This window comes from Tachysurus fulvidraco, chromosome 23 (genome assembly GCF_022655615.1).
Source record: "Tachysurus fulvidraco isolate hzauxx_2018 chromosome 23, HZAU_PFXX_2.0, whole genome shotgun sequence".
Taxonomy (NCBI): Eukaryota; Metazoa; Chordata; class Actinopteri; order Siluriformes; family Bagridae; genus Tachysurus; species Tachysurus fulvidraco.
Window position 1 is genome coordinate 8,193,948 of NC_062540.1, and position 21,705 is coordinate 8,215,652.

The 21,705-nt window shown below is 36.6% G+C and overlaps 2 protein-coding genes across 3 annotated transcripts in view; both read left to right on the forward strand.

Moving 5' to 3' along the window:
- The window catches only part of LOC113641963 (lck-interacting transmembrane adapter 1), a 38,118-nt gene extending 31,686 nt beyond the window's left edge, over positions 1-6,432 (forward strand). The window contains exon 7 of one of the 2 annotated variants that reach the window (XM_047807024.1): positions 1,221-4,335. In XM_047807024.1, coding sequence (XP_047662980.1) covers positions 1,221-1,316 — 96 coding nt within the window. In that variant the 3' untranslated portion in view covers positions 1,317-4,335. The other variant, XM_027145176.2, reaches the window with a different exon arrangement.
- A 468-nt stretch (positions 6,433-6,900) lies between these two features.
- slc2a4rg (SLC2A4 regulator) overlaps positions 6,901-21,705 on the forward strand; it is a 32,053-nt gene continuing 17,248 nt past the window's right edge. Inside the window, exons 1-2 of the mRNA XM_027145141.2 lie at positions 6,901-7,447; positions 13,180-13,397. Coding sequence (XP_027000942.1) covers positions 7,172-7,447; positions 13,180-13,397 — 494 coding nt within the window. The 5' untranslated portion in view covers positions 6,901-7,171. The remainder of the gene's footprint in view (positions 7,448-13,179; positions 13,398-21,705) is intronic.

Here is a 21,705-nt window from a genome sequence, read left to right on the forward strand (position 1 = left end):
TTTTAATGTTATTGAGTATTAAATGCTTCTGGGTCATTTGATATCAATACTTTGATGATTGGTTAAAAAATAATCCTAGAACTAGTTCACAAAGTATGTTTTGCTTATTATGAGAATATTAGTGGCCAATATGATAATAGTGGCCGATTAGATTGAAACTGCATCACATATTAGTGGGTCGTTACCTACAGTTGAAGTTTCATGGCGACTTTCATTAATTGTTTAACCCCGTCAAATGCCCACTGAAGTCTTTTCATTAATTAGGCCATCTTCAAAAATCCACTTACAGATTATCACATACGTTTATAGAATATGGCAGACACCCTTATCAAGCCGGCTGATGATAGCTACGCTTTTTTAGTAATTAGCTCATCATTATAAATTCCCTTACAGATTAGAACATAAATGCATAATAACGAATACCAATAGCGCTGACCCATATTTATACTTCATGCCCCAAAATTTGCATATGACTTCAGAGTCTTGTCCTGAATACAGTACATATTTCATATTTCATCTTATATTGTTGTCAAATAGCAACATGTTTTTCACAATTATTGAGGTTCACACTTTCTTGGAACATTTAGCACCACATATATGAAGAAGAAAAAGCCTTGCAGTAGTGAAATGTGCATAAGGTTTTTTATATTCTACAAATTAGCAAAATAAAAAAATAAAAAAATAGGCTGAGCTAAATGGTTTAAACTGTAAAAAATTGCACTCAGGTGACATCTTTTTCTTATAATAAGAAGAATATTATAACAAAAACAATAGAGTTCCAATAACTATGTTTTGATTATAAAATTGTATAAATTTGTTTTGATAGAAAGATAGATAGATAGATAGATAGATAGATAGATAGATAGATAGATAGATAGATAGATAGATAGATAGATAGATAGATAAATAGACAGGAAGATAGATAAGCAGACAGAACTTATGTAATGACACTGCCTATGTTTCAAAGCTGATTTTTTTTATTTTAAAATATTTTAAATATCAGGAAGCATAAGTATACTGTCAAGCAACATCACAATGTGGTATGGCAACTCCACAGTGTGTGAGAAGAATTCACCACAAAGGGTGGCGAAACCATCCAATACATAATTGGCACACAGCTTCAGGCCCCTGAGTCTCAGTATATGTCTGCACAGAACAAACAAATTCATAAAAGACTCTTTTCACCCTAATCATAAACTGTTCAACCTTCTTCCATCTAGGAGGAGATACAGGATCATCTGTACCACAACCAGCAGATTCAGGGCCAGTTTTTCCCCACAACCATAAACCTACTGAACTGTACACTTCACCACTAGGTCTCACTAATGTCACTATGTCAAACTAATATATTACTGCCTGTAATCACCTTACAGTTCTGCTAAGCCCTGTACACTCTGTTACATCTTTTCTACCTAATTATAAATATTAATGTAAATTCATTGCCTACCCTAGTTTACATCTATTTATGTATACTTTATTGGTTACTGTTCTACAATGAACATAATGCACACATTGTTACAGACATACATAATTATATGTTTAGACATTTTGTGCTTTTATACAACTAGCAGATATTCACATATGCTATTCTCATGCACATACTACCTTTATTTAATTGTTATACATATATTTTCCATATTTATCTAAACTTGTTCCTGTACAAATTATTCTAGAAGATGCTAAATTGATAGATAGCACAGGCAAGAAGATATGCTCAGTCAATAAAAACGGTCCAACACATTCTGTAGGCATGGGGCATGAAGAAAAACCACATCAACCTATTATAATTATGGCAGCATGGCTGAGCCTATCTGACCCTTTAGGTCCTTTTACATTCTTATGTTAACAATATAGCAACAGTCAGGTGCGTTAAATCACCAGGGTGGCAAAAGGTTAAAGAAGCTTTGTTAGCTTATGTGTAATCTCAGCTTTGCTGTTTTTAGCAGCACATGTATCCAGTAGAGTTGTGCTTGTACTGAGGTGGTGCAGAAGATCTGGGAAATTAAGCCTGGCAAAAACAGAGAGTCAAAAAGAGTCAAATCACTGTAAAGTATGGTTGCCCATCATGGAACCAAACAGCCCTCTGACAACTGATCTAGCTACCTATTGTTTGCATTCCTACATCCTTCATTGACTCTGCTAAAGCTACCAAGCATTCAGCAGTAGAAACTCAGTGGTCAACTCGAGGCCCCTGAAATCTTTGTCAGACATGTGTGGCACTGAGAAAGCATGGGATTTATCCCTACATTTGAGCCCTTTACCAACTCATAGGGCCCCAGACAGAATGTTTGGAGTATCATATTAGACTGATTGGCTGACGATAACCTTCCAGCAATTGCTGAGAAAACGGCATACATTAGCAATAAGCTTGTCCTGTCAAGATTTTGTAAAAGCAACATTCAGGGGAGTGAGTTCGGTTACTTATTATATTTGTACACCCTTCCAGTCAGTGCAATAAGGAGATTCTCTGTGATTTACTGGTGTAGGTTATTCATGTGTTAAAACATCACCTCTACTACTTTTGAATGTTAGAATAAAACATTTTACGTAGAATTGATAACTTGAGATACCCTCCAATCTGTCACTTGAACCTCTGGAAAAAAAATCTGAGAGAAGGTTCCAAAAGGGAACAATGACAATTGATGATGCTATTTTATAAGGCCAAAAGGTCACTGTGTGACTTTATGGTAAAAGTTTGGACATGCACATGCACAAGACAGTATCCAGATGGTTAAACACCACCCCTGGCAAGAACAGGATTACATATTTTAATTAAGCATATCCCTGTATATTTACTTGCTTTAACAATATTGCATCACCTGTAATGGTCACTATTGAATTAAACTGAAATGAACTGAACTAAGAGAGAGACAAAGTTGGAAAGTGAACACTCTTAAGGCATTATCAACTGTGGCATTTTTTTGAAACTTCTATATACTGACTCTGCACAGCACAATACATATCTACTTACTGGGACAGCTTAATGCTGCATATGATTTGCTGTGGAAATAGCATACACACATAGGGGAGTGACACTGAGGTGGTACAGGAAATCTGGGAAATTGAACCAGACCAAGAACATTTTACTAAAGCTGAGTCGAGTCACTGTGAAATGTGGTCTTCCCTAGAGGGGCCAAATAGCTATCTGGGAAAATGAAACATGCTATTAAAGATTTCTCAACAGCTATATTTTTGTAAGTTTTGAAACAAAAACAAACACAGACTTGCTGAATTCTGTGTTCAGAGGTTATGCTTCGACTAGGCAGTCTTATTTACAGTCTTATTTACAGCATGTACTGTATTTAAATCCCACTACAGCTACTGTATAGCACTATAGCTACTGATATAATTGTGTTTGCAAGTACAGGGTATTCTATTCTCCAGCTGCCGTCCTTACACTGAAAAACAAATGCCATAAAGGTCACTCTCTGACTGAGCTGAATTCCTCACTACACATTGTCACTACACATTTACATGTCATTTGACTAGAAGTTGCATGCAGCACTAGTACAGTAAAGATCTTTAACGAAATTATTATCTGTACATTTATGTATGCAGTTTTGTGTGTGTGTGTGTGTGTGTGTGTGTGTGTGTGTGTGTGTGTGTGTGTGTGTGTGTGTGTGTGCTTGTGTGTGTGTGTGTGTGTGTGTGTGTGTGTGTGTGTGTGTGTGTGTGTGTGTGTGTGTGTGTGTGTGTGTGCGTGCATGCGTGCGTGCATGTGTGGTTAGAAGGAACAGGGGAATTAAGGGAGCCTATCACTCAGTGTCTTTCTGCCAGTAACCCAGTTTGAGGTGCATGTTCTCTCTGGTCAGCTCTTATGGTAAAAGTTTAACAGGATTATCTAGCAGTTAGGTAACACTCAAGCCAGTCAAAGAAGATAAGATTGTTTACATTGGCACTGCCTCTAGGTGTCAAAGTGAGTCAGAATTGTGCTGTATGCAAGCAAAATTATTTAGCATACATTTTCCTGCAAGCTCAAACCACACACATGCACACTAACACGGTACTTGTTTAGACATGTCTAGATTGGAATGAGTAAATAATCAAACCAAACGTATTAAATGCATAGATTGAATGAAAATAAATAAATGAAAACTTATTAGCATAAGTAGAAGGCAGAATGTGTATTAGTAATCTAACAAATCAGACAACCAACCTCTTTAGTAAAATTCATCTTTCTGATAATGAGATTTCGACTCAAGGTATTTGTGAAATTACAGACATAATTTTATGAATGTGTCTAAAAACTGTTCTCCTGCTTTTAGGACACAGTTGCTTTGCTTCATAGGATGGTTTATATTATCTACTTTGACTGCCTGACTGTGGTTCCTCTGTCCCCAGATCGTTGAGACATACTCTACCATCTCTAAACCCCTGAAGAAGGAACATCTAGAGTCAACACAGCAGATCAGTGAGCAAATAGGCTCTGGAGAGGGCTCTAAGGAACACCTATCATGGCTATCTGGGGAGCACTACTATGAGGCAGTGGGTGAGAACACTTGGTCTAAAGTGTTTGATTTGGACCCGGCCTATGCCACCATCAATCCCAGACAAAAGAGAGAGTTACAGTGTAGCAGCACATTAAAGCCAAAGATGAGGAATGGTGAGCCAATGCAGGAACCAGAGTGCACCATGGTATACGAGAACCTTTATGAAAGCATTGGGAATTTGAAGGAGGGCACCAACAGCACCAGCACCACCACCACCACCATCTTCACGTTTGATGACGGCAGGAAAATGTACGTCACAGGGCTGTAGAGATCTTGATTGGGTACATGTCAATTTAAAAGAAGTTAAAAAAATGACTAGATCAGAATTTAAGATGTTAGCATAATTGCAAAGTAATTGTGTAAAACCATGGAGATCAATATACACCTGTCTGTAATGTTTTTGTTTATGAACACGGATAAATTAACACATACCATAGACTTATTCAGACTAATGGAATCCTCTTCCTCAAATCTGGCATCCCTTCTGTGTTACAATCTTCATTGAAAGTATTGGTCTAAAATATGGCCCTGTCAAGACCTCACTAGATCTGTAAATTTATCTTCTTTAGAAGGCTGTTTTATTTCAATGGGTATTTATGTTATATTGCATGGTTCTGTTGGTGTTTTTGTACTTCTGGGTAGCCGTAAAGGTGTAATTCTTCAGTACTTCAGTGTTTTTTTTGTTTTGTTTTTTAAATGCATTTGTCCTCCACCTATTTTCTGGCAGTCAGAAAACCTAGAACAGTTGTTGGGTTTTTCACCCACAAAGTCTTCTTTTATTTCCCAGATTGAAAACTCAAGAATTTCCTAGCAAAGAAGTAAAACTTTTGAGCTTTTATATAAAATAAAGATAAGAGACAAAGAAGCCCCACCCAAAACAAACAATCAAAAAACACTCAGATGGCAGATGTGGCAGATGTGAGGTATGTGTTACGATCTGGTACTAGGTCTAGGAATCGGGACAGTCTGTTTCTTATTATACATAAACATAATTATTAAATATAATTATGCTGTTAGTAATGTTGTAATTGAATGATTAGCTTAGGGATCAAGGTCAGTTTAGTTGTAGAGATTTTTTTTTAAACCTGGGGAATTTAAATATGTTGGGTTATATTAAGTACAGTATCTTTTATTGTACATATACCATATATCATGATTAAAAATGAGATGTTTATTTATTTTTTTATTAAATAAATTGTATCATTGTTTATTTTCCAGACTTATAATCATTAAGAATGCTAGCACCACTGCCATCCATGTGTTAAGTGTTCATTAATGTCTGGCTTGCATATGTCTACATTTTATAAATTATTATTCTACATTTTTTACTTGGTATTTCATTTAATGGGGAATTGTTTCTATAAATCAATGTGCTCCCAAAATCTGTGCTCAGAATTGAATCCTGCAGTACATGTTATATATTGCAGCTAAAGAGCAGGCCATGAGGAGGCATCATGCAACATTATGTTATATGATGAATTACACAGTACATATCAGTGTGAGATTTTATTTTTGGAAAAGCAGTACGAATCTGCAGAACCAAAGCAAACCCGAACCAATCATAAGCATTAATAATGTGCATTCTTGAAACTCAGTTGAAGAAATGTCCCATGATTTCCTCCCAGTCACAAAGATGTCTACTGAAGTGCTGTACAATTAGGCCTAGTAAAAGCATGTATAGAGCAGGAAAAAATTAACAGAACCAAACTGCTACCAAGACATGAATATTATGTGACCCTCCTCCACCAACCCCATGGTTATGCTGGTATATTTTGTACATTCAGTTACAAATGTCCAATTCAGCTCGGCTTCATATGCATATTTTCAGGATCAGATTGGTGCAACCCTGTTAAAAAAAAAAAAGAATTGTAATATTTTTAGCTAATAATTGATTACATTGTTACATTTTTTATTTTTATAATAAAGTTGCAAATTAAAGCAATATGTTTGTTAACTGTTATGTAGTTTACATACTATAAATAATATACTAATATAAGTATCCTGGCTAGAACTTTCCTTGCTATTTAGAGCAACAAATAGATGCAACAAGCATGTTTATAATATACAGCCTTTCACGTGCCTACTTAATAGATCTAGACTGCTTAAAAGAATTCCTTGTGCAGGAATATTAATTTCATGGCATGGTGTATCTGATGTGTTAAAGTGCAACAAATGTGTTTTAAAATGATATCTAAGCTTCTGCGCGCAGTAGGGAGTTTATATCGACGCTAGTTCTTCTCCCTTAGCAGTCAGCACCGGCCGGCAAAATCTGAGAGCCACGCCCCCATCAATGGCAGAAAAGAAGTAGACTGACATTTTCCAAGTCGTCCAATCAACGACCGTTATTCAGTGGCCGCGTGCCAAAATAGAATATTTCTCTTCGCCAAAAGCCAATTAGAATCAATGGGAGGCGGGGATATGCGAAATCTTACACGGCTGCACGCGCAGTGGAGTGGGCGTGGCGTGTATTCGGGCAGGGAGAAAAGCAAAACAATCCGTTTAACTTGTCCCTTTACCGGCTGCATTTGGCTTGTTTTAGTCTGCTAGCGGAATTTAGTGTTTCCGTCGATATAACTGCGCTTTGTAGTCAGGACGTAGAAGATAAATGTATCTTTTCTCGCTAGGTTGTAAAATCTGCCAACATCTTATGCTTCTTTAGATTCACTTTGGCCTGTTTGAAAATGACTTCGAAGCGCCTCCTCGATAAGAGTCCGGCTGCTGTGAGAGGGACCGGTGCCGGGCACGTAGTGTACGGGGGAAACTACTGCACTAAAGTCAGCGAGCACTTTTCAACAAAGACAGCAGGAGTTATAACGAGAAAGAAAGCGCCCGCGACCGTAAACGGGTTTGACACCCAGGTAGTGGACACTTGCTCCCCGCAGGAGCCCAGCAAAGAACCCTGTACTATTGGAAGCCAGTGGGCTTCAGGCAGAGAGAAGCACAATAGCAAAAAAAAGGTGAGTAGTCTCTGATGTCGCCGTTTGCGATACTTGGAACATGAAGCCCAACTGTAGCGCAGTTTGGTGCACAGAAAACCGCATGTAAAGATCAACATTTCCACCTTAAAACTACACAGTTTAGTCGCAAAGTCGTTGTTTGTTTAAAGAAAAAAAGAATACGACGTTGACAGTTAGTTTCCTCACTAACGCGCATTTGCAAACGATGTGCGTTTGTTTTAAGATGGCGACTTGTTCAAAGTTTAAGAAGAGGAAAAGAGGGCTGGACAGCGGCTCCCCTCCCCCATGCTGAGCTCCATGCCGCTGGATTCTGCGTGTAATAAGTAGATCCGAGTGGCGAAAGTGTTTCATAACAAGTTTGGGTGGCACAAAGTAGCGGATAGAGAGCGTTGACCGCGTGTTTCAACCTATTAAATATAAAAAAATACGCGTGTTGGCAAGTTTGTTAGTTGGTTTGTTACAGTAGCTTCTGTAGGCGTCACGCCCACTTATACCGAGCATGCAGCTCCTGTCTTATCCGCTCTAACCACCAGGGGCGCTGCGAATCGCTTAGATACTGTCTTGTTTATACGCTCACGCATGTCGGGACTCACCGGAAAAGTCACGAAATGAGGTATCATGCAGTGTGTGCACTAAATACATTTATAACAATCCAGTTCATGGGGAATTTTATTGCCTTGTGCACTGTTGCCCAACCCACCGCAGCCCTGCTCAGGAAAAAAGTTGTATCAATAAATTATATCTGTCCATCAATCCACCCATTTGTTATTTTTGATTTATAAACATTGTGGAACATTTATACACCATATGGTTAGTTTTTGCCATAGGTCTTGAAGTTTCCTTCAAAACTAACCATAGCTCTCTTACGTTCTCTTTTGCTGCTGAGGGTGCATTTTTTTCTTATGCACATGTTCTAGCATGTTTTGTGGATAATGCTAGGGGACTTATTGGTGCTTGCTAGATTAATTTCCCTTGTCAGTAAAGGTAGATTGATTATTTTCACTTATTAGCAGTACTTGCCTTTCTTCTCTCTTGCTGTCATTTCTGTTGACCATTCACACTATCAAATACCCCTGGAGTTTTTTTTTAACTTGATATTTTACCATACCATAAGATAAACTTAACTGTGACCTCATTAGCATCTTCTGAATTAACTGACAACCAGCCTCACAATGGCAGTGACCTTAGTGGGATTGAAATATAATTGATATCTAGCTTGCACAGTCACATTCATGATGCTCACTGAGAGCTCCTGATATTGCAATAGGTATGTTGTGCATTAGCTCTGTGGTATGCAATAGCTAGTGATGCTACCACTAAAATCTGCAGACGTCAATCCCTATGTAGGTGAGGTGATTTACATATTGCTTCAGGAAACAGGACAGTCCCCTTCTGCCAACTTGGTTTTGCTTGGTCCAAATATGCTCTGGAGATAGGGAGTGCATTTTTCAGATCACAAACCCCCATGCTTATACAAACTAGCCTTGTGACATCTTAAGGTCAATGCAGTCTGGTCTGATTACAAAAAGGTAGACTCCACAGTTTTGAACAATGGAGTTTCTGCTCCTTTTTTTTTTTTTTTTTTTTGTTAAGATGGAAGGCAGTTTCCATGCAATTTTAGGATTTGAGATGGCTCAACTGGTTCTTAAAAGTTCTCCTCTACTGTAAGTTGTCAGATCATGACATGCTTTCTCCAGATTGGAGGCTCTATAGCAATATCCTATTTCCATTTTCACATCACTCTAGAACATAGATTCTTGACGAGTTTTGTGTTCCAAGGAAATAAACAAGATTTAAACTTTCTCTAGATTCAGAGGACACACTAGAGGATTTGAAATGTGTTTAGGACCCCTCATTGATCTCAGAATCCATTTATGATGCTGCTGCAATAATGTTGGACTTCAGGATGTTCTTCAAAGCCATTACTGTGGTAATAACCAGGCTTCCCTACACCCATTTGTTGTTTATTCAATGTATATTGTCTTAAGCCTCATTGTTCTCTTCATGTCATCATGTCATTTGTACTGTAAAATTTCCACTGTTTACCCATCATAGTGAAAGGCAATATAAGCTGGTAGACAGAGATTACACATCTAGAAATTCAGTAAACAAGTTACTGAACTTTGACTAAACAAGGAGTAAAGATTGTCTATACACACATGAATATCAGGTAAAAATATATCTCTGATTAATCGCCTACATGGGGAAATATGGCTTCAAAGATGGGCAAAGTCTGGTATTCAGTCAGCAAAAGCTCCAAGGCATTTGGTTTGAGGTCTATTGCTTTTGCATTTACAGTTGTTAATCCAAATAAATTCATTTGACAATAAGAAGGTAATACCCACATATTACTTGTATTTAGAACCCTTTGTGAATTTTAAATGTTGATTAAAAAATGTACAAATAGATAAAAATCAATAAATTTGTCTGTCTAGAAAAAATATCTTCATATGCAGCTTTGGCAAATGTTTCATTCAGTATTTGTAACAAATATTATGCTTATCACATTGAATTGAGAGATACAGAATGGGTTCTGTGCAGTCGTTAGTGCTAATGAGACCGAATGGTGTACTTCTGTTCCTCACCGAAACTCTTCACTGATCATTTCAGATTTGCTTCTTAATTTTTGTAAATGATGTATTAACGGTAGTATTGAAATCAGTATATCTCTGTGTGTGAGTGAGTAAAACACATGGAGAGTTGGTATCTGGTGCCCTAACCCTAACCCAAGTGTTTCATGATAGATTTGTTCTTAATGATAATAAATAGAATATATAAAATAGCTAGTGGAATCAGCATTTTAACAGGGCATGGAAGGTTGGTGCAAAGTCAGCACAACAGCCAATCAGGTCAACCCAGCTGAGGGAATTACCCCAGAACAACAATGGGAGCAAGCTATGGAAAGATAACGAATAGCAATAGGCCAGAGGGTAAAAGTGTTGATGATCTTGCAATCATGCTCTGCTTTCACGCTACCAATTTGTTTTACCATATATTCATACTACCAAGTTGATTATGTATGGAATGTAAAGTGAAATGTTATTTGGCAATCATTAAAGAGTTGACGAATAAGTTCCTTATAATATGGGATCGTTCTTTATTGAAAAATGTAAATCTGTTCACTTTGTAGTTCTGAACACGGTATTGTGGTAACAGTTTATGCTTGGAAAACCAGCATTGGGTATAAATGTGAGCTGGCATACAGTCCACAAAAAATATTGTATTGTATACCAATCACAATGACACAAGGCACTAATGAGGACCCATGAGCTCATGTATGTCAAGTCGGAGGATAGCACGTTCCTCAGAGTGTCTGCATGATATGCAGGTTGAATACATGTGGTTAGCTGGCTTCACATGCCTTCAGAGGAAGCCCTTCTTGGATGGTAGTGTGATGGGGAGACCTAATTGGATGGAAGAATGAATTAGGGAGAATGGGGAAATTGCTAAAAAGTTATTTTCCTTATAGTCTCAAAATTGTATTGTTGAATGTCACTGTGAAACAGTAGCTCACAAAATTCCTGAACCAATGATGCATTTGCTTCACTTGACTAATCCATTTGCTTCATCACAATAATTGACTTGGAAAGCAAAAATGTTGCTTATTAGCAGCAGCCAGCTAGCTCTTACTCTTTCCGGAACAAATTGTTAACTAGTGAGCACCTCTCCCATTTGCATTCTCACCAAACTGTTGAAGTTTGTGCCCATCTCCAAGATATGTAATCATGAGTGTATTCCAGTATTCAAACAGGGAAGTCTTGATCTAGAGCCTGTTGTGTCATTGCTGTAAAGATGACATGTTTACAATTGCGTCAATAAATCTTACATTTTGGCCAGTGTGCTCCTTTAAATGTTTTAAATAACAATTCATTTTTTTTATTATTATTATTATTTTTCCTCATTTTTATTCTTTTTTTTTTCTCATTCTTTCTGAACAACTTATTCGGTCCACACTTTCAGAGCACTTTGACAGAAAGTCAACAAAAGACCTGTCAAGTCATGTTCATGCTCTGCATGTGTGTGAAAGCACAACAAGGCACTGCAGGGGGGAAAAAACACTGGTCAGATTCATCATGCATTTCCTGCCAGTTCAACCTGCCTCCTTTTCAGCCACAGCCAACCCTTGACTATACCCCTGCTGCCACAACACTGATTAGCCATCACAAAAAAACTTCCTACTATTGTGTACGTCTCCTTTGTGCCACCAAAGCAGCTCTGACCCTTCTAGACAGGGAATGAAATCTAAATATCATGAAGATGCAGGTTCAGTTATCTCTACTTTTTCAGAATGGGGACAAATGTCTGTGACTTATTATTGCAAATGTGGCATAGTTGTTGGTCCTAGATAGGCTGGTTTGAATTTAAGAAACTGCTACTCTCCTGGGGAGGCAAAAAACAAAAGACATTGAGTCAGCGACAGTTCTGTGGGGGGAAATGTCTAATTGATGCAAGGACAGAATAAATTTGGCTAGGATTGTTGAAACTACCTAGAAGTAAGTATTCAAATAATTACATTTTACAACTATGGTGGTTGCATAACAGAAACCCATTTGAGCATGTACAAGACTTTGACCTTGGGCTACAGCAGAAGAGCACATCAGGTTCCACTCCTGTCAGTCAAGTACAGGAATCTAAAGCTATCTCAGGCACAGGCTCACCCAAACTGGACAGTTCAAGATGATTTAAAAAAATCACCTGATCTTTTTATAGTCTTCACCAGTCTGGAACCTGAGGTGATCATCTGCTGTAGACCAGACTCCTCAATGTTTGTATTTTCTAACATGCTTTTCTGCTCACCATGGTTGTCGATTGCTTATTTGAGATACAGCAGACTTCCTGTCATCTCAGATTTGTCTTGAATTCTCTACTGATTTCCCCCATCAACAAAGTGTTTCGACCTGGAGACCTTTCAAAGTAAGCGTGAATCCCAGGAGATCGGCAGTTAACGAAATACTCAATCCAGACCATCTTGCACCAACAATGATGGCACAGTAACTAATTAGATAAATGCATGAATATGTAATATGTACAGGTGTTCCTTATAAAGTGGACATTGAGTGTGAACATAGCTATGCATTGTATTGATTGGCCATACAAAAACAAATATTAGTGATGGAAATAGAGGGGAGGCTAAGTCTGACTTCAGGTTTGTGGCCATGCACACATTCCTCACAGTGTAGGTGAGCAAATGTGTGATCTGGGATCATATTCCTGTAGCCGATATTCAACCGTCTTGCACCACTGGACTGTAAAATAATGTAAATAACAGTAAATAATGTTCTTTCAACAACAGTTTGTAATTGATTTGAATCTTACATCTAAGAGCTCCTGTGGAACTAACTGGTGAGCATCATTTCTGAGTTCATTATAGACTCAATACTAATTCCTTCCTGCTGAAGTGTTCGAATGTTCAATGATGACAAAAAAGGTGTGTCCGTCTCCAAGTGGTTTTATCCACAGCAGTCCCATGTGTCGTGGGCTGTCCATGCAGCTCTAACCCCAACAAAGTGCACCACAAGGTAACGAGACTCTAACCAGGGGTAGGGTGTCAGGATGGATCAGTTATGTCTGGAAAGAAGACGTGGTCACACTGGGAACTCAGAAACTGGGAGCTTTTGAGTGGCGTGTATCGTATCAGGAGGAAGAGAAAATGCGAGAAATATTTGTACGATATGATAGGCGTATGACAGTTGTAGATTATTTTGACTAATGCTTTATTGTTTTATTTTCAGGCCTTCTGTACAAGTGGGGAGCGTGAAAGGGATGTGGGTCCAGGGGAGGTCCTGAATTGCAGTTGTACTCATCGTTTGAGCATAAATGGACAGAGGCAAGAGGACCACATGCAAGTGGACTCCATAATTTCATTAAGGAGCATGTTGCCGCTACGTGTTACAGATGTTTCTGTAGAGGAGATCTACGCGTCCTCTCATATCCCCGTCCCTCGCAACAGGTGAGTTTTATAAAATTTCAGTTTTATTTGTATTTCCCAACAGCTATATGTAACTAACACAGTGGTACGATTTAATGACACTTCTGAGTGTTTTCAATAGACCTCCTATGATTCCCCTTAGAAGGGGGTTAGGATGAACAGATGACTGAGACCTTTGCATAGAATAGCATTGTTTTTCCATTACATACATCTGACAAAATAAAGCAACTACTAACACACTAACAAATAAACAGGTTGGTCAAGGTGAGCAACAGCTTTTGATTTGCAAAATTTGTGATTGCTGTATAGCAACAGTTAGTGACCTCACCAGTGACCTACATAGGAGAGAGGTGAAGGTATCACAGTCCATTGTTTGAAGAAGAAATATTGTGGCCCTACCACAAGTTATAAACCACTCATCAACGATAAGAAACAAGGCCAGACTGGGAATTGCAAAGCCACAAAAGTGGAACAACTTTTAGTTAGAAGTTTTAATTAACTTCTACTAAAATGATGTAAAGTCCAGAGCTTGGAGAAGCTAAATATCTGCTCAGGATGCAAAACATATAAGCTCAAGTCAAGCACTCTGTAGGCAGTGCAATTGCTTCACTTTGAATGGCAGCTTCTAGAATGGGCTAACTAATGGGCCATGTTAATGACCATAACCAGTTGAGCATTTATTTAACCTCCTAAAGAGGAGACAAAGGAAGAATTTTCCAAAGCAAATAATTGACTGTATGTGCTCAGCCTTGAAAAGAATCACAAAATTTAGTGCAACTGATTGGTAATGTCAGTGGCCAAGTGCCAGCTTGTTGCAGTTATTGCAAGCAAAGAATATGTAACCAAATATTAAGCTTTTAGTTTACTTGATTTTACATAATTTACTTTATGATGATTCTTGATGGTACCTTAAAATTGGTGCAACACATCTAGATATCCTGAAAATGTATACATTTTGATTAGTTGTCATATTTGTCTTTTAATCTAAAAACAAAATTTGAGGTTTTTAGTGCATGTGAGTACGTCCTTTTTAAATAGCAGGTTTTTAGTTTGTACATTTACAGTGTATTCAAATTTAAATTAAATGGTTCTAATTAACCCCAACAATGTTCCACAAAGGGCATACAAAGTATAGTATAAATGATTAGGGGGGAAAAGAAATTCCACCATATACAAAATATATAGAGAGTCGTGAACCCTTTAGAAATTCCAATATTTCTGCATAAATATGACCCAAAACAACATCAGAGCTTTAAACAAGGCCTAAAAGTGAACACAATCAAACAAATGAGCCAAAATATTATACTTCTTCGTTTAATTATCGAGAAAAACCAACATATTATCCAACATCTGTGACTTGCAAATGTATGTGAGCATTTGATTTATAACTGCAATTAAAGTTTCCTGGAACTTTTGATCAGTCCGGTCACAAGAATTTTATTCCATTCCTCAGTACAGAAGAGCTTCTACAGTGGGATTTTGGTAGGTGTCCTCGCATGAACTGCTTGCTTCACTGAGTCCTTTCACAATTTTCCTTTGGATTAAGGTCAGGACTTTGACTTGGCCATTCCAAAACACTATCTTTGTTCCTCTTTAATCTTTCTTTGGTAGACAGACTTGGGTGCTTATGATCCACGTCTTGGTGTATGACCCATTTTCTCTTGAGATTCAGTTCATGGAGAGATGGCTTGTTATTTTCCTTTAGAATTCTCTGGTATAACTCTGAATTCATTGTTGCAGCAATGGATTATTCCATAACATATTATTTTTCCAATAGTTCTGGAATAATACTTCATACATATCTGGGGGAAAAGCATTATTCCAAAAACACACCCGACAGAATTTAAAATAGTGTTGATGTCTATTAGATAGAAAGCCTGTACATTTGACAGCTATCATTTTTATATTGAGTAATTTATTAGTTATTATATTGGCCAGGCAAAGGATATTTGATGGCAATAATAAAAGCATACCAATCAACTTGTATTTTATACTGTTATACTTTTATGATGGTCAGATATATGAAAGTCTGCAAATAAGTCAGTTGATATAATTAATTAGCTATAACTACAGTTGTAGACAGTTTATTATTATGAGCAATATGGAGTGGACTGCAGACATGTTAAATTGTCATATTAATGAATTTGTAGTCTGCAGTAATCTATAATCTGCAGCCAGAATTAATCTCAAATTCCCATGTTCTTGCAGAACTCTGGTCTGCACTACAATGCAGTAATCTGTCAGTTGTTTCAATGGAAGACCTTTTTATACAAATTTTATTGCCAGTCACATGAACACTTGACGTTCATAACAGCACTGAATTTTTTTTTTTTGAAAAACTGGACAGGAATGCATGTCAAAACAGAAACAGTCCCACAGCCACCCAAATTCAGCACCAACCAAAATTAAGCCTAGTATACTTCATTAGCTGTGAGCTTAGCAGCCCGAGTTGACAATGACTGAGGTCTCCACTAACAGACACAGACAGAATTTCCTGATCTTACTCTCAGATACTGAAATAAGTAGCAGAGCTGTGATTATGGAAAGCAAAAAGGGTACACACAAACAAAAATATTTATTTTCCCTGATTAGTTTAATAAAGTATTTTAATATATGCATAGTTGTGTATTATATATAATAAACATTAACAACTGTGCAGGGAGAATAATGGTTGCAGTAACTTTAACAAATGTGCAGACTGAGATGAAACAATTCAGTCCAACTATATTCTATGAAATAAATGAGACTTGTCTGTGACCACTGGTTTCTCATTTAAGAGCATTTCACACTCATATACCTCTGTCCTGAGGGCAGGAGTGTGAATAAATGTGTTGGGGAGAGTGTGTGATGATTCTGAATGATGGAGGCAGCACTCCTATGAACTCTGCAATGGTAAATGGCCTGTAGAGAGGGCAGTGATAGACAGTTAGGCTTGTGTGCTAACTGTTTTATCACCCGTATGAGCTATATATTATATCCAGTGTTGACTGCCAGACCTTTTGCCTTTTACACATTTTGTGTAGGGGCTCTGCAGTATGACAGTATATAACATATATAACATCAAGAAATGGCACAGAGCAGTATCTAATTCCCAATAAAATGAGCCAGTTGACATGGCAATCTGAAATATTTTGTACAGATGTTTTGAACGCTGCTCTATTAACTGTTGCTGCCTGAAAACATCACTCCTTGCTCACATCTCATGATCTTGACTGAAATGAATATTTTGACATGTATATTTATCATTAGTGAACTTTAGTTCTTTGGCATGTTTCTTTGAAATTAAGCTTTTTCCATAGACCAAATGGAAGTCCAAAATTTTGTTTTTTTGGGGGGGATTTTGCTCACAGCTCCTTAGATGTGAACTGAAAGCACAAAGAAAATTACATGAAATGTCATATAGTTTATAGTCTGCTGTTTCAAAGGACAAACATTTTTTGATAACGGCATGCATTCACAATGGAATCATTTTGATAAGCTTGTGATGTCGTAACATTTATTTCCATCCAGAGTTTATTATTTATTTCCATCCAGCATTAATTCTTTAGCAAGATCTTGTTTTGATGATGGGAGAGTCAGACTGCTAACTAAAGTCTTATGCACCATGTCCCATAAATTCATAGTGGGGTTAAGGCATGGATTTCTTATTCAGTACATTCAGGTAGTCAGATGACCTCATTTTTTGACACAACATTGCTGAGCCTAGACCTGACCAACTAAAGCAACCACAGATCAGACTGCCAATCTTTATGCTGCTTAGCAAGCACTGATGTCTTTATTGCTTCAATTACCCTCACTGTTAAGTGCTTTTCTTAATGCTACACAGCTATTTACTGCATCAGTTAGGGTTGAATAACATGTTGCCAACTAAAACATATATTTTAGTTTTTACAAATGTCAGTTGGAAGGCTGTTACATTGGGAAAATTTGAGTGTGGCACTGATCAGTGCGTTAAATTCATGCTTTAAATAAAGAGGTTGGTCTAGGTGAAATTTACTGAGATAATTAGTGTCTGAAGGTAGTTTCTTTAGTTTCTTTTGAGGCTAATGGAGCTAGCAAATACAATGAACACACAGAACTTATAACAAACTATATTTGTAAATCATGATTTGTCAATAATGTACTATTTAAACTGTAATTGTTTAGGTGTGGGTTTTTTTTTTAGCTGTGATTTTTTTTTTAGGAACAATTGTAGTCGAGAAGTTTGAATTGTTGTAGTTACAGAAATAATAAAATGTAAACTGGTGCCGCTGACCAACTGTGCAGTTCATTTACTTCAAAATATTTATTTATTTAATCAATTTATTTTCTTCAAAGATTTGTTACACTTGGTAACCTTAAAATGTAAAAATAAATTTTGTATGATTTAGTTAAAGAAATTCTGCACAATTACCTATTCTTGCACATTAAACTATTCTTTCACATAACACTATTATTTGATATTGCAATTGCAAGTCCAATTTAGTAACTATTTCAAAATTCTTAATATTTGAATATCTAATTATTGAGTTTAGTGATTTTTTTTTCCCCATTTTTAATTATTTCTGCACTTTCTGTGTAAAGCATTTATGTAATATTGAACTTGCAGTAAGTACTGTATCCATACTGTTGCTGAACTTTTATACTACTGTGTCTTACATGTTACTCTTTGTCAATGTCTAGGATGTTATCTTGAAATCCAGGACTGAATTTCAAATAGATGATATTTGTGGATACCTAATCATAATACACACACATCACAACCAAAAACTGTTTATGTAAAACAGTAGTACAGCATGTCTGTGTATGCTGAAGCAGTACTTACAGTTTCCTTTCACTGGAAAGAAGTGGCCTAGCCCAAACATGTTCTACTATGAAAATGCACCTGTGCAAGTTAGGTCTATGAACACATGGTTTGCCAAGGTGGTGCCAGGTTGCGTTTGAACTCAAGTGCCCTGAAAATAGAGGCCTGATCACAACACCACTAAACACGTTTGGGATCAGTTTTGGCATTGAATGTACCCTAGGCATCCAACATCAATTCCTGACCACACTAATGCTCCTGTAGCTAAATGGGCAAAACCCCTCAGCAATGCTCCAAATTCTAGTGGGATTTCTTCCCTAAAGGTGTGGAGGTTCTAACCTCAAAAGTGGTACTAAATCCAGAATGAGGTGTTTGAACATTATATGGGTGTGATGGTCAGGTATGCACAAACTTTAAGTCTTTGATGTTGTTGCTACTATAACAGCCTCCCCTTCATATCCACTAGATTTTGCAATGTTGCAAAAGGCACAGAGAACTGGCAAGTAGCCATCATTTCAAATCACAAAAGTATTTACAAAGGTCAGGACTTTGTTCAACCATGTCTTTTTGCACCTCACTTTGTGCACAGTGGCTTTGTCATGTTTCTCCCTGGCTCCTTCAAGTGAAAGTAAATTATAATGCTACAGCATACAAAGACATTCTAGACATTAATTTGCCTTCATTTTTTGTGGTTGGATATCTACATGCTTTTAGCCATAAACATAAACATTTTTTGAAATCAGATACATTCATTATATTGCCTCATATACTAAACAGTTCTTGCCCAAATCTAGAAAGCTTTATAATGAATGATATGAATAACAATCTCTTTATTTTAACCCAATATTGTAGAAACTGTTGTCTGTGTGTGGAGAGGATACAGGCCTGATAGTAACATTTCATCTAATTCTAATTGAAATTTTAAGATTACCCGTACAGAATCTGTTGTCTTTTACACCTTCAGAAACTTAAAGATTTGTATGAATGCAGGTCATTTGTGCAAGCATTATAGTTCATGTGCATGAGGTCCATTGCATGGTATAATTTAAAGGGTGTTGTTTTGTGTGTTTCTGTTTTACTAGATGTATATTATGATACTGATAATATGTTAGAGGGATTTTAGTATATGTCTTTTCTTCATCTCTATACCTCTTCTTCTGCTTCGGTTAATATCTTCTTTTTCAAACTAGCTTCTTTTCTTTCTAGGACAAGGGTCTTCTGTAAACTGTTGTTTTACATCTATGAAGCTGTACGTTGTTGTTAAATACTGAAATGTACAATACTGTCAAAAACTGGTTTCAATTTGTCAGGGCTTCTGCTGGTCTGCATTTGTTTACCTCTGTGCTAATTTAGCCTCAAACATTCTCCTTCTGTGGCAACAGACCATAGACACATTTGGAACAGGTTTGGGTGGTTTTTCTACTTTTACCTTCCAGTGTTCACCATATCTGCAAATGCTGTACTTTTGTATTAACCATTTGTTTGAGTCAGTTTTATATCACACACATTACATTTTAACATACATTTTAAATGTTAGACTTTGCTAATTTTCTAATACGTTCTACTAAAGAATGAACATTTCAGTATTTGGAAACTACAGTAAAACTAATAGTTATACTATATTAAAATTAAAGGACAGTTTAACCCAATATTCTGAAGTGCATCAATTTGAACATTTATGGAGGATTTTGAAATTGCTAGTTGGAGGGGTTCTTATTTGTTTAGCGCTTTTTACAATTGACATTGTCTCAAAGCAGCTTTACAGAACATAAACATAGAACAAAAGGTTAATATAAAGAATAATTATATAGATTAATAGAATGCAAAATTCAAGATTAATACAGTATTAGATAGATTTAGTTCACAATGTGTATGTATTTATCCCCAATGAGCAAGTCTGAGGTGACACAGGCAGCAGTGGCAAGGAAAAACTCACTTAGACGGTAAAGGAAGAAACCTTGAGGGGAAACAGACTCAAAGTGGAACCCATCCTCATATGGGTGACACTGGAGGGTGTGATTTGTCAAGAGGGATAGGCCAAAATGCTGTAAAAATCTAATTATTCTGTGCCACAGATGTCTCTCATTTATTACTTTTTTTAAAATATATATTTAAGTCAATTGATAACATGATAGAATAAATTTAAAGTAGATATATATACTCATGGAGCACTTTATTAGGAACACTATATTAATATTGGTTTGGGTCCTTCCTATGCTAATAATTATTTTTCATACCATGGATTCCACAATATGGGAAATATTTCTTTGAAAGTCCACTTGTTTGGCAATTTGGTGCACTTCAAATTGTTGCAAATGTACAAATTGACAGCTGAATCATAGGGAAAAAACATTTATATATATGTATACACCTTCGATCAGAATAGAGAAAATCTGTTGTTGCAGTTGAAAGTGTTGGATATTTCTTTTAACAATCTAGTAAATTTAAAAATAATGTTTGATATCTAAATCTGATTGTGTGGAAGTGTGTTTTGTAAGAAATCAGATCATATTAGAAATTTAAACTTACTTAAAATAATTGTGAGTTTGATGGGCACCAGACTAACATTCTGAGGTAACATTCTCACTTATATTCACGGTCATCTGAAGCATTTGTAAATGGCTTACCGCTGTGCGTGTAAACATAGCCTGTATTTTTTTCTTTAGTGTTTGCTACACACTATATTTGATATTTTGTCTTGTTTGTGTGATATGGATATATTTACCTTTTTTTTTGCAAGCCCCTCCTGCCTACCACGTATTTTTGTTTCATTGTATCGAATGGGATAGTGGGCAGATATTAAATCCCATGAGGGTTAGTGGCAGGGGTAGATAATTTGAACGAAAAGAAGAGAGAATTTGTCTCCCATGTCTGTTTCAGTCTGAGTGCCTCAAACTTTAGATAGTATCTCAAATCCACATACATAGTTAGATTAGATCTGCACTGGGGTGGTTCACAATCAATACACCAGTCTCGGTGAAGGAAAACTGCCAAATTAAGATGTTCTAAGATGGTAGACTTTGCTAGTGGATTTTACACATATTTGCACAATGGCAATATACATTTTATTTGCTTTTTTTGTATATTAAATAATTCAAAGAAATTTTGTTATTAATATTATTATTATTGAAAAAGTTTAAAACCATACCAAGGAATTGGTCAGGTTTGAAATGGGTACAGGATAAAGTGAAATGTCTCAGTGTTCATATTTTATTAGCATCAAGCTAGGCATCTAACTCAGATAAGTAATGTATACTTTCTTTCGCAAACGGTGAACTATATACAGTAGTTGTTAGCATTTTACTTTTAACACACGTACATGTCTGTATGTTGATTATCTATAACTAGTACTTGTGCAAATATTGTATTGCTGGTTATAGGTAAGAGGTTTACTTGTTTATTTTTGATGCTGTGTGCAACTAGATGATTTAATGCTTCTCAAATTTGAAAAGAATACACCAAATTGTCTTCTCAAGTTTTGTGGCATTTCATGTCATGAAAGTTATGGTCCACAATTACTCTGTTGAGAAAGAAGCGTTCACTAAG